Source organism: Odocoileus virginianus, chromosome 28 (assembly GCF_023699985.2).
Source record: "Odocoileus virginianus isolate 20LAN1187 ecotype Illinois chromosome 28, Ovbor_1.2, whole genome shotgun sequence".
NCBI lineage: Eukaryota > Metazoa > Chordata > Mammalia > Artiodactyla > Cervidae > Odocoileus > Odocoileus virginianus.
The window spans coordinates 39673406-39686095 of record NC_069701.1 but is presented as its reverse complement, the minus strand read 5'-3'; the positions used below and the strand labels follow the sequence as shown (position 1 = coordinate 39686095).

The 12690-nt window shown below is 56.7% G+C and overlaps 1 protein-coding gene across 2 annotated transcripts in view; it reads right to left on the bottom strand.

Annotated features, from left to right (window-relative positions):
• The window catches only part of LRP5 (LDL receptor related protein 5), a 125577-nt gene that overhangs the window by 40813 nt on the left and 72074 nt on the right, over positions 1-12690 (bottom strand). For both annotated transcript variants that reach the window (XM_070457758.1, XM_070457759.1), the window contains exons 6-8: positions 10290-10686; positions 8322-8493; positions 88-304 (exon numbers count right to left, since the gene is read on the bottom strand). In XM_070457758.1, the coding sequence (XP_070313859.1) occupies positions 88-304; positions 8322-8493; positions 10290-10686 (786 nt within the window). The remainder of the gene's footprint in view (positions 1-87; positions 305-8321; positions 8494-10289; positions 10687-12690) is intronic.

Here is a 12690-nt window from a genome sequence, read left to right as displayed (position 1 = left end):
AGCCTCCAGCTCGGCTGCCTGTGGACCAAAGGGCAGCCACCAGCCTGTGGCAGGACTGACCCCCGGCTGGAGGCTGACCAGACTCACCGACGACCTTGGCCACATTTACGGCCTTGAGCCCCATCAGGTCAGGCAGCTGGTCGATGATGACGTCCCTGCTGGCCTTCACCTTGTGCACACGCTCGATGCTACGCCGCTGCCAGTCGGTCCAGTAGATGAAGTCCCCCAGCAGCGTGAACCCGAAAATGTGCGGGAGCTTGTCCTCCAGAAGCGTCCGCCGCTTCGTCCCGTCGACATTGATCACCTGCAGGAGGGCAGACATGGGGCTGAGCCAGCCTTGGGCCTGAGTGGTCTGGAACAGGACAGGCCCCAGATGCATCTGCCGCTGGCCAGGCCGGGCATCACGGCTCACTGGGGCAGCTGGATAAATGATGTCTTCAGTAAAGAGCCGTTCGGGGGCTCTTTCCTACTGCCTCCCCGACCTGGGTGTGCATGCTGTGCTGAGAGAGGCAGGCAAGGCAAACAGGTATCCTCTGCATCGCCATTGCTGATCGACTGGCGTACCAAGGTGTGGGTCTCAGACTGATTGATTAGCAATGTCTGCCCAGACGCAACACGAGAAGGCGCTGATCACCACCCCTGACACAGAGCCCAGTTTCAAAAGGCTGGACCACAAATGCACTGCAGGCCCCAGACAAGGCCTCCCACTTGCCTGTGGACTAACTTCTTGCTCAATCAGGACCAGGTGAACTCTGAGGACACTTTTGGTTCTACGTCTGAAGCCTAGAGCTCTAAGATAATATCCAACCCCAGACATACTTGTTGTTGAGTTGCTAAGTCCTACCCAACTCTTCTGTGACCTCCACGGACTATAGCCCACCAGGCTCCTCTGTCCACAGGATTTCCCAGGCACAACACTGGAGAGGGTTGCCATTTGCTATTCGATGGGATCTTCCCAACCCAGGGATCAAACCTGCATCTCCTGCATTGGCAGGTTGCTTCTTTACCGCTGAGCCAGCAGGGAAGCCCTCCCAGATACACACTGGTGGTCGTTAACTCTGAGATGTAAAAGCTAAATCTTCTTGAAGAGTCAGTGCTGATTAAAAGCATCAACCACAAAAGCCACAGATGAGAAAAGTACTGTCAAACATAAGAACGCCTTAACCAACCGAAACACACAAACAGGATAAGATGAGACAGCTGAGCCCGTAGAGGCTGATGTGAAAAGGAAGATGATAAAAACGCAACATCCGAACTCTTGGGCTTTCAGGCCAGGATCAAAGAGACACAATGAATTAAAGGCAAGTCTCAACAGGCCTCCTACAGCCAGATTATATTTCCGGCTCATCAGAGAGGATCCAAGCCTTCTGTTGTGCAGGTGGCATACATGTAAGACGGATCGGGTGTGTGTTGAGCGGAGACGACTTTGGTCCTCTGTTGTTGGACAGCACAGGGCGAAACTCAAAATTGCTGGGTCAAACGGTGGAGGAGGGGGGACAGGAAGCTCAGGACCCTGCAGCCGGGAGCCCACCCCTGCTCTGCCCGCAGCCGAGTCCCTGCACCCCACGGACCTCAGTCCGTCCACCTGTAATGAAGGGGAGCAGCTCAGTCCCCCTGGGAACTTAATCAAACTACCTCTGCCCACAGCCGAGTCCCTGCACCCCACAGACCTCAGTCTGTCCACCTATAATGAAGGGGAGCAGCTCAGTCCCCCTGGGAACTTAATCAAACTACTGTGGTTGGGCCCCCACCAGGGGCAATTACATCAGAACTAGAAGGCCAGGTACGGGCCCCCATGGGGGCTCCAACGAGCCGCCCAGGTGAGGGACCATCTCTTGTGTCACGAGCTGGCGTGCAGACCTCGGGCGGCAGGATTTCTGTGCAGAGCTCTGGGCTCCACTTCTGGCCGGCGTGTTAGCCCCAGGGGCCAGGCGATGGATGCAGGAACACTCCCAAGCTGGTGCAGGGTGCTGGTTCTGGTTTTGGCCCCACCACACGAAGGCACATAAAGATGGTGAACACACGCTTCACACAGAACTTGGACCTGGGGAAGGGGTCTCACCTGAGGGAGTGCATAGCAAGAGGAAGAGCGTCTTCAAGAACACACGGTCTGTCTCACACTCACACACACACACAGGCAACACACCCACTCCTTCTCTGACACTGAATACCCAGGGCTAGGCAAGGGCTGTGGATACAGATCAGAACCACAAAAACAACCCACGTCTGGAACCTAAAGACGCCGCCTGCTATACGCTGAAGGGTCAGCAGTATCTCTCTGGAGACTTTTCTCGTCCTTCTCTGGGTCCACATTTTCTTCATTTCCTTTAATAACTCCATTCCAGACACTCCAGTGTTCTTGCCTGGAGAATCCCAGGGACGGGGAGCCTGGTGGGCTGCCGTCTACGGGGTCGCACAGAGTCGGACACGACTGAAGTGACTTAGCAGCAGCAGCAGACATAAGTAAGCACACGTTCTGTTGACTGAGGTAAAGAAGTACATTTTCCCAGCTTAGGAATGATGAACGTGAGCCCACGGAAGACACAGGACCATTGAGGGGGGCGGACGCTGCCCAGAAGAAGCTCCCCGTTTCTGCCTGCCCCCGCCCTCCCCATCTCAGTTGTCCAGAACAAAGTGGGGGAGGCCGTGAGCTGCTCCCTGGGGCCAGGCTGGTGGCTCCCACCGCAAGCACAGACCCGCGGCTCTGGGCTGGCAGGGTGCTCCTCTGCCTCAGAAGCCCTCCCCTCTTCCTCTTTGCACAATTACAGACCCCATGAAACACCCAGCAAGCCCTCCAACTTGGAAGAACATCAAGACTCTAACACTCAAGAAAATAAACGATCCTACGGCAGCCTTTCTCACGGCAGCTTTCAGCACACCTTGAGCAAATCCAACACATCTGTCAAAGTAACTCTGCTGGGCCAGGTCTTTCCCAAATCCTGGAGCAGATGAGGGCGGCTTGTCTACAGGGAGACACGTCAGCCCCCCAGGCTCCCTCTGGGCCCAACTTGGGGACCTCCAACTTCCCTGGGCCCTCTGATGGAGGGTGAGGAGACAGACACAGGGAACCCATCCATCAGCCTCCGGGGTGAGTAACACATCAGAACAGAATCTAGAAAGAACAGATCCGAACCTGGGATATCGACAACATGGGGGCCAGGCGGACGGTCCAGGACAGGGTCTGGCAAGCAATTTCTGAAAAGAAGCGTAAATATTTCCGGCTTTGAGGCCATAAGGTTCTTGTCACAGAAAAACAGCCATGGAGGGAGCCTAAAATAAGTGTGAGAGTGTCCCAATATCTCAGATATGCAGATGACACCACCCTTACGGCAGAAAGCAAAGAACTAAAGAGCCTCTTGATGAAAGTGAAAGAGGAGAGTGAAAAAGTTGGCTTAAAGCTCAATATTCAGAAAACTAAGATCATGGTATCCGGTCCCATCACTCCATGGCAAATAGATGAGAAGACAATGGAAACAGTGAGAGACTATTTTGGGGGGCTCCAAAATCACTACAGATGGTGACTGCAGCCATGAAATTAAAAGACGCTTGCTCCTTGGAAGAAAAGTTATGACCAACCTAGAAAGCAGAGACATTACTTTGCCACAAGGTCTGTCTAGTCAAAGCTATGGTTTTTCCAGTAGTCATGTACGGATGTGAGAGCTGGACTATGAAGAAAGCTCAGCGCCGAAGAATTGATGGTTTTGAACTGTGGTGTTGGAGAAGACTCTTGAGAGTCCCTTGGTCTGCAAGGAGATCCAACCAGTCCATCCTAAGGGAAATCAGTCCCGAATGTTCACTGGAAGGACTGAAGCTGAAGCTGAAACTCCAATACTTTGGCCACCTAATGCGAAGAACTGAATCACTAGAAAAGACTCTGATGCTGGGAAAGACTGAAGGCAGGAGGAGAAGGGGATGAGAGGATGAGATGGTTGGATGGCATCACCCAGTCAATGGACATTAGTTTGAGTAAGCTCCGGGAGTTGGTGATGGACAGAGAAGCCTGGTGTGCTGCAGTCCATGGGGTCACAAAGAGTTGGACAAGACTGAGCGGAATGGAACATGTCCCAATAACACTTCATTTGTACAAAAACAAAAAATAAAAACAAAAAAATTGGAATTTCATATAAATTTCACATGCCACGAGATACTACTCTGACTGTTTTTATTTAAAAGTGTAAGAAATTCCTTGACGGTCCAGTGGTTAGAACTCAGAACTTTCATTGCTGGGGTTCTAGGTTCAATCCCTGGTCAGGGAACTAAGATCCCACAAGCCACACAGGTCAGCAAAAAGATAAGTGTAGAAACCACCAAGCATTTGATAGTGGCACAAATTAGGCAGTCTGGTCTCCAGTCCACAGTTTTAAACCCCTGCTGGAGAAGTTCCCCTGCCCTTGATTTTCAGGAAAGGAAACTAGATGCCTCCAGGAAGTTATGTCCAAATGGCCAAGCCAGATGCGGAAGGGGCCCGCGTGCAGCGTGCTCTCTCTGACCTCTAGGCCTCCGGCCTCCTATGCTCAGCTGACCTCATACACCAGGCCCAGGTCTGAGGTAGGGGAAGTGGGGGGTGGCAGGAGAACACACCCGTCCCCCGACCAGCTCACTGCATGACCTGCAGAACAACAGCTGTGCGATGGGAGGAAGGGTGGGCAGACCCCAGAGAAGCCCACCCTCAGCCATGTCCAAGGGGCAGGACATGTGTGTATTCTTATTACACTCATATGTATATAATGAAATCTGCAAGTCCGTTTGCCACAACAAGGCTGTGGGGTCTGCATGGCCACCCACAAACCAGAGGACCCCAAAACGTCCCCTGACGTGCACTTTCCTTACACTGAATGCTGTTTCCAGCACTTAGCCATGCAAAGGGGTGTGATTCCCAGGACCAATACTTTGAAAGCACAACTTTTAAAGGAAAAAGAGGGACTTCCCTGGCGGTCCAGTGGGTGGGACTTTGCCTTCTAACGCTGTGGGGGTGTGGATTCGATCTCTGGTCAGCGAACTGGGATCCCACATGCTTCAAGGCCAAAAAATTCCCAAAACATTTTTAAGAAAAAGGAAGTAGTGTTGTAACAAATTTGATAAAGACTTTAGAAATAGCCCACATTTAAAAAAAAAAAAAGAGAACTGAAAAAAAAAAAAAAAACCAAGGAAAAAGAGTTCTGCTCTCTGGTGGAATAACTATATTCACATAAAACCCCAAATTAAAACTGCCCTGGTTATTCTGATTCACGTAATTGAAAAGATCTTACACATATACCCACGCACACCCACAGAGCTTGTGGCCCCGCTGCTCAGGGTTCCTGCACCCTTCTTCCCCAGGGTTCATGGACCTGGACACACAGCCCATCCGCCACTCCTCCAATGCGGGTTTATTCCACGTGTGCTGGAGATCACCTCCACCAACTCAGGAAATGTCAGGAGCAGGGGGACGGAGTGTATTTTCATCTTAGTCTGTGATTCCTCCTTGGCCCACCTGCCCCCCGGGTGTGTCTATCCCCGAGGGGTACTTCCCACGAGCACCCACCCTGACAGCAGATGACCACCAGCAGATGTCAGCTGCACGGACACCAGCTCCCCAGGGTCCTGGCTGAGTAAGACATCGGGGTGGGGGTGGGGGGAGCCGCAAGGAGTCCGGGTGAACCCTGGGGCCTCCAGCAAGTGCCAGGTAACCCACACACAGGTGACACTTCCTGCCTCAAAGACGGGCCAAACAGGTCTATGAGGGCGGCCCATGAGACTGCACCCGGAGTCACAGCAACCCTGGGGAGAAGTGAAACTGAAAGGGTTATTCACTCTGTCGTGTCCAACTCTTTGTGACTCTGTGGACGGTAGCCCAACAGGCTCCTCTGTCCATGGAATTCTCCAGGCACTGGAGCGGGTGGCCATTCCCTTCTCCAGGGGATCTTCCTGACCCAGGGATCGAATCCCAGTCTCCAGCATTGCAGGCAGATTCTTTACTGTCTTAGCCGCCAGGGAAGCCGCTAGGGAGGAAGCTTTAGAAGATACCGCAAGGCCACAGAGGGCAAGGCTCGGCCTTGCTCTTCTTCAGGAATGGCTCAGACTGCCATCCAGGGACCTTGCCGGATCACGGTGTGTGCGCAGGGCTGTGTGAACGCTTTGCCCATTTCAGGATTAATAAAGGGCGGGACCCCTGCCTCTACTTCAGTGGTCCCCAGCTTTTTTGGCACCAGGGACGGGTTTCGTGGAAGACAGTCCTTTCACAGGCCAGGGTCAGGGGATGGCTCCAGCACGTTACATTTATTGAGCACTTTATTTCTATTCTTATTACACTCGTATGTATATAATGAAATCTGCAAGTCCGTTTGCCACAACAAGGCTATGATCCATCAACGGGTATGTATTTCATTATACAGTCAAAAGCTCTGGCTGTTCCACATCACGTACAGATGTGAGAGCTGGACCATAAAGAAGGCTGAGTGCCGAAGAACCGATGCTTCCAGGGGAGAGAGCCGGGACAGCTGAGCATGTGGGCTCGAGAACAAGCTCTGGATGGATGGATCCGCCTCGGGGAGAACCCTCACTAAGCTTGGCGTCTACTAAGAAGCAGGTCAGAGAGAAAGGAGGGAGAGGCTGGGCCAAAGGGGCCGATGATTTGAGACAAAATAAGGAGCCAGCAAGTCCCAGATACTTTTACCAATAAAGCTGAATCTCGTGGCGCAAGAGAGCAGGGGCAGGTCGGAGGGGTAGGAGCTGGGAGCCTGGCTGGGGGCGGGAGGGGAAAAGGTGCAGGAAGAGGGTGAGAGGCCGGGGCCCCGGGTGCGGCTGGAGTCACAGGAAGGGCTGAGCACCGGTGGCAGGAACTTCCAACCCCAAGGGCTCCAGACTCAGGACGAGAGTTAAGGAGGCGCCGCAGGGGAACTCCAGACCCAAGTCAGTAGGGCAGGCGGCACAGGCAGCTCTGGGGCTGCAGGGAGGCACGCCCGCACCCACCCCCACCCCAGACGGCTCCAGTCTTGACTGACCAGTCCACCTCTGGCCCCCGAGGCTGGGGAGGGCACCCTCAGGGCTGTCTCCCCGAGCGAGCCGGCCCCGAGCCCATTCCCCACCCGCACCCCACGCTGGGAGCTGCCCTGCGCTAAGCCCCCGAGGGGCTGCTGACCTGGGCTGGCCTGACCCTGCCGTCCAGGATGCCGTCACAGACGAGGCGGCAGGAGGCCCACCTGCAAGGTTTCGCAGCCCCCTCCCGTGGTCTGGACGCTGTTCCACAAATCCATCCATGTGCCGCCACCGCCGGCCAGTGGAAGCCAGAGGAATCCATGCTTCGTGGGCTCCAGAGCTTCGCTCTCCTTCCCGCTCACCCCGGGGGACCCGCCACAGCTGCCCCAATAAGCAGGAGCCGGACTACCGATGGCTTCAAAGGGAAGCCAGCTGACCATGCAGCGCTCCTTTCCACCAGTGCCCCGGCTTGGAGCTCGGAGCCAGGCCACGGGCGCGACCATGCTGAAGGAACCCTCTCTCGCCTCCAAGGCAATCTGGCCAGACAGGCCAGAGAAGATTCTGTGCCTTAGCCTCTGGCGGGGGCACTGGAGACAGAACCACTGCCGGAAGCCGCCCCGTCACCGGGCTGCCCCGGAGGGGGGCCTCCCCTGACCGTCCCACCTGCCTGGAGTCTGATGACGCTGTCAGGAAAGGAGATGCGGCCCCTCACTCAAGGCTGCTCTCCTGAAGCCCCGACTCCATGGGACCCCCGGAGGGGTGTCCGCACCTGAGCTGACGGCCTAACCCCCAAGGTTCGTGAAATTCGTCCTTTGAGGGGCGCACCGGAGAAGCCAGTGGCTCAGGGCTAAAGAATCCACCTGCAATGCAGGAGACGATAAAAGAGATGCAGGTTCAATCCCAGGGTTGGGAAGATCCCCTGGAGGAGGACTCCCGTCCTCCAATGTTCTTGCCTGGAGAATTCCATGGACAGAGAAGCCTGGTGGGTTACAGTCTGTGGGGCGGCAGAGTTGGACACGACTGAAGCGACTTGGCGTGGAAGACGCAGAAGTATCTGCTGGGCACATCTACCCAGACCTGCAGCAGACCTTGTGCTCACTGGGCGCTCAGAGGCAAACTCCGAGACCCAGGAGGGGGCAGCCCATGTGCTTGGCACGTGCTTCCCACGACCCAGTCTCCGGGAAGGCTCAGGGCACCTCCAGAAAGCTCACCCTGCAGCCCTTCACCACTGAAAAACATGCCAGGAAGGTCTGCCCTGTGCTCCGGGCAGGACCCAGGAAGGGGGAGAGGCCCAGGGTCAGGGGCTGACGGGCCAGGCCCCCACCTCCACAGGACAGCTGGGGATCCCTGATGGGGACGCTCACCTCGATTTTGTCCGTCTTGGCATCTCCCCAGTAGAGCTTGCCCTCCTGCAGGTCGAGCGCCAGGCCATTGGGCCAGCCCAGAGAGGTATTGACCAGAACATGCCGCTCCTGCCCGTCCAGGTTGGCGCACTCGATTTTGGGGTTTTCCCCCCAGTCTGTCCAGTACATGAGGCTGGAGAAGAAGCACACGTCCGTGAGGTTGCCCGTCCGGCATGTCCCGGGTCCACCCCTGGGACTGAGAACGGCGCCCACCCTCATCACGCCCGAGCCTGTGGGCAGCCCCAGGGGCTCCGCGGGGAACCGCAGGGGCTTAACCAGGCGGGCTCTGGGACTGCAGCCAGCAGACACCCCGCTGAGGTCCCAGGGCCGCAGGGAACGAGCGCCCAGAGGGAGAGAGGCAGAGCAGAACCTCCTTCAAGTAGCTCAAGGGCCCCACGTGCCAAGCACATCAGGCAACAGGCTGTCTGCTGTCCCAGAAACAAAGTGAGATGCGCGCGGTGGCTGGGCTTTCTGGTGGCAGGGGTGTGTGTGCGCGTGTGTGTCTCTGTGTGCACGCTTCAGTCCAGGGAAGCATCCAGAGCTGTCCCCTGAGCACACCCAGCGCTGGGAAGGACCCGACCCCATCTCACAGGGGAGGACGAGGCCCCCAAGTGAGGCCAGCAGAGGCACTGGCTTGACAGCCTCCATCAGGGCAGAGGTGGGGGGAGCAGGTCCCTGTCTCCCCGGCCCACAGCCCGGGTCCCATCACTGGTGACGAGCTCCTGCCTCCTTGCCCCGCAGACCCAGGGGACGGGCCTCTCGTGCCCACCTGCCCTCCCCGAGGGACGGTCCTGCACCCTGGCAGATTGTACAGAGCCGCGTCTGTCTGCCGGCCCGCCCCACCACGGGCTCCGCGGTGCTCGAGGCGCGAGGTCCGGGCCTGTCCAGCCACAGCCCTGTGACCACCCCGAGGACCGTGCCGCTGGGCTTCTAGAGACAGAGGCAGCTCCACAGGAAGCAGGGCTGAGAGCGCAGGCTCCCCGGGCAGGTGGGCTGCAAGCCTGCTGGCCACTAGGCCCCCTGCGGGTCAGGTCACCCGGAGCCTCAGCCCCAGGGGAAAAAGGAAGAGCACCTGGAGACCCCTAGGGGCTCCGGTTACCATGGTTACGGCCAGTGCAGCTCAGTTACCACCTCAGTGATCGCCCCTGGGGCTGCCTCCCAGGGCGGCCCTCCCAGCTCCTCCAGGCCGGCCCCAGGATTTGGGCCCAGTGAGGGGGGCCCATCCCACACTGAAGGCAGGGGGCTTCCCTGCAGCCCCAACCCCAGCCCTCAAGCGCTCTCAGGGCTCCCCACCGCCCCCCTCCCCGACTTAGGGAAGGCCAGTTTCATGCTCTTGGTCATGAAGCTGCAGGAAGGTGCTCAGTTGCTACCCTCGGAGCTGCTGGGGTGGGTGGGTAGGGGTCTCAGAAAGACTCCTACCCCGGTGGACAAGATTCACAGCCTCCGCCATGGGAAAGCTGGAACCAGACGGCCAGGTCCAAGTCCCGCCTCCCAGCTGTGTGACCTTGGGCAAGTCACTGAACCTCTCTGGGCTTCAGCGTCCCCCCAGTGGGCCTACCCCAGAAGGTGAGGGCAAGACGGACATGTGTAGGAGACCCGGCACGTGCAGAGTAAGGGCTTCGGTGGCCGGCACTCTCGTCGCCACTGCTGGCCCAGAAATCACCATGGTGGACAGCTCTATCTCACAGGTGAGCAGACTGAAGCCCAGGGTGGGAAATGACTTACCCAAGGTCTCTAGGGTTTTCTATAAACCTAACCAAGCTCTGTGGTGGAGCTTCTCAGTCTGGTTCCCAGATCAGCCCATCACCTGGGAGCTTGTTAGAAGGGTGAGCTCTCCTTAGCAGACATCCGTTTCCTCCTGAAGGGCAGAAAGCTCCGGGACCCCCGGCCCCCCTCGGCCTGGCTCCCAGCACCCCCTCCCAGCCTTACCCCATCACGGGGTGCAGCACAATGGCGCGGGGCTCGTCCAGGTCCTCGGACACCAGGATCTTGCGGGAGGTGCCGTTGAGGCGCGTCACCTCGATGCGGTCGGTGCCGGTGTCGGTCCAGTAGAGGTTGCGGGCCACCCAGTCGACCGCGATGCCGTCAGGGTCATTGATCTCGGTGTTGACCAGCGTCTGCGCCCCCGACCCGTCCAGGTACGCCCTGCGGATGGCCCGCACCTCGTCGTCCGTCCAGTAGACATAGCCCTCCAGCGGGTCGTAGTCGATGGCGATGGCGTGCCGGATGTCATCCACCTGCAGCACGATGTCCGTGAAGTCCGGCGTGTCCAGCGAGATCCTCCGCAGGTCCGTCCGCCGGGCCAGCAGCAGCACCTCCTCCGCCCCTGTGACCGACACACACACACAAGCAGCGGGGTCAGAGGCGGGCAATACGACGGGCCTGCGGGATGGGGGTGGGGCTCGGCCAGATCCCCGGGGCTTCCTTCCCGGGGCAGCTAAGGTTGGGAATATTCACGAGATCTTCCTACACAATCCCTAGTCCATCTGGCGCTATTTGCATCACCATCTTACAGACGACCCAACGGAGGCACAGAGAGGTTAAGTGGCCAGTCAAAAGCCACACAGCCATCTGACTTCAACCACTGTGAGAGCAGCTTCATGCTCAGTCCCCCTTCTCCCCTGCAAGCCCCTCTCCTGGCCACAAACGGCCCCGGTTACCAGTCCTGCCCAGGCTCTGGGCTCCAGGTCCTGCCAGCTCACCATACTCCTCAAAGCTCCCACTGGACTCAAATGCCACCTCTTCCCTGAAGCCCACCATGCCTCCCGGTACCCACCCAGAAAGGCAGCTTCAAGTCCCGTGACCACACAGACGATCACGAGTCCATCCTGACTCACCACCACGGGCGAGCGCCTGGGAGGCAGGCGCCCCACCTCCCCCTTTGTCACCGGCCGTATTGTGCTTTGCTGTGTTATTGATTCGCTGTGATTTCCAATCGGCTTGTTTACGACTTAAGTGAAGCTGTTTTGATCTAAAGGTGAGTCAGTTTACATGGAGGAAGCCAAGCCGGGGTGACGTCATCGATACCTTTCACGGCTGATAAGCTCAGCTGGTGACAGACTCCAGGCTCTGCTGGGGGGCTTCTCGATAGGAACAATGACTCAAAGGACATTTGGACTTTAAATATTGAGAATCTGTGAGTCCTGGGCAAGAAGACTCTTGGCTGACCTACACTGCTCTCCAAAGATCTTGAGAGCTCCAGCCATGGCCAGGCCACTCCCGGTCAGCAGTGCTGTGAAAGCATGCAGCCATCTCAGGAAGGGAGGAAATAGCTGTTCCTGCCCTGAAGGGCCTCCTCCACACAGACTGTGGGAGAGCAGCGTCAGGGCCCCTGGAGTAATGACCTTGACAGCCCACCTTGCCCACCCCCACTAGCAAGGGACCTGAGCCAGCAGCCAATACCCAGCTTTTAACTGGATGGACTGACTCTACAGAGAACCAACTCGTAGAAAGGCACAGCTTAACTACACCTGCCTCCCCTTTGCCTGGAACAATAATGTAACTGGTTTTGAGTACAAGGATGTGAGAGCTGGACCATAAAGAAGGCTAAGCGTGAAAGAATTGATGCTTTCGAATTGCCATGTTGGAGGAGATTCTTGAGAGTCCCTTGGACCGTAAGGAGATCAAACCAGTCAATGGTAAGGGAAATCAACCCTGAATATTCACTGTAAGGACTGATGCTAAAGCTGAAGCTCCAATACTTTGGCCACCTGATGGGAAGAGCTGACTCAGTGGAAAAGACCCCAATGCTGGGAAAGATTGAAGGCAAAAAGAGATGCGGGCAGCAGATGAGATGGTTGGATGGTATCACCAACCAAACTCCAAGAGACAATGAAGGACAGGGGAGCCTGGAGTGCTGCAGTCCATGGGGTGCAAAGAGTCAGACACGACTTAGTGACAAAACAACAACAATGCTATTTCTTTATTGACTTATTAAGAGACAGTATCCCTTACAGAGTTGGACTGTGAAGAAAGCTGAGGACCAAAAAATTGATGCTTTTGAACTGTGGTGTTAGAGAAGACTCTTAAGAGTCCCTTGAACTGCAAGGAGATCAAACCAGTCCATCCTAAAGGAGATCAGTCCTGGGTGTTCATTGGAAGGACTGATGCTGAAGCTGAAACTCCAGTACTTTGGCCACCTCATGTGAAGAGTTGACTCGTTGGAAAAGACCCTGATGCTGGGAGGGATTGGGGGCAGGAGGAGAAGGGGGTGACAGAGGATGAGATGGCTGGATGGCATGAGTCTGAGTAAACTCCAGGAGTTTGTGATGGACAGGGAGGCCTGGCGTGCTGCGATTCATGGGGTCGCAGAGTCGGACATGACTGAGCG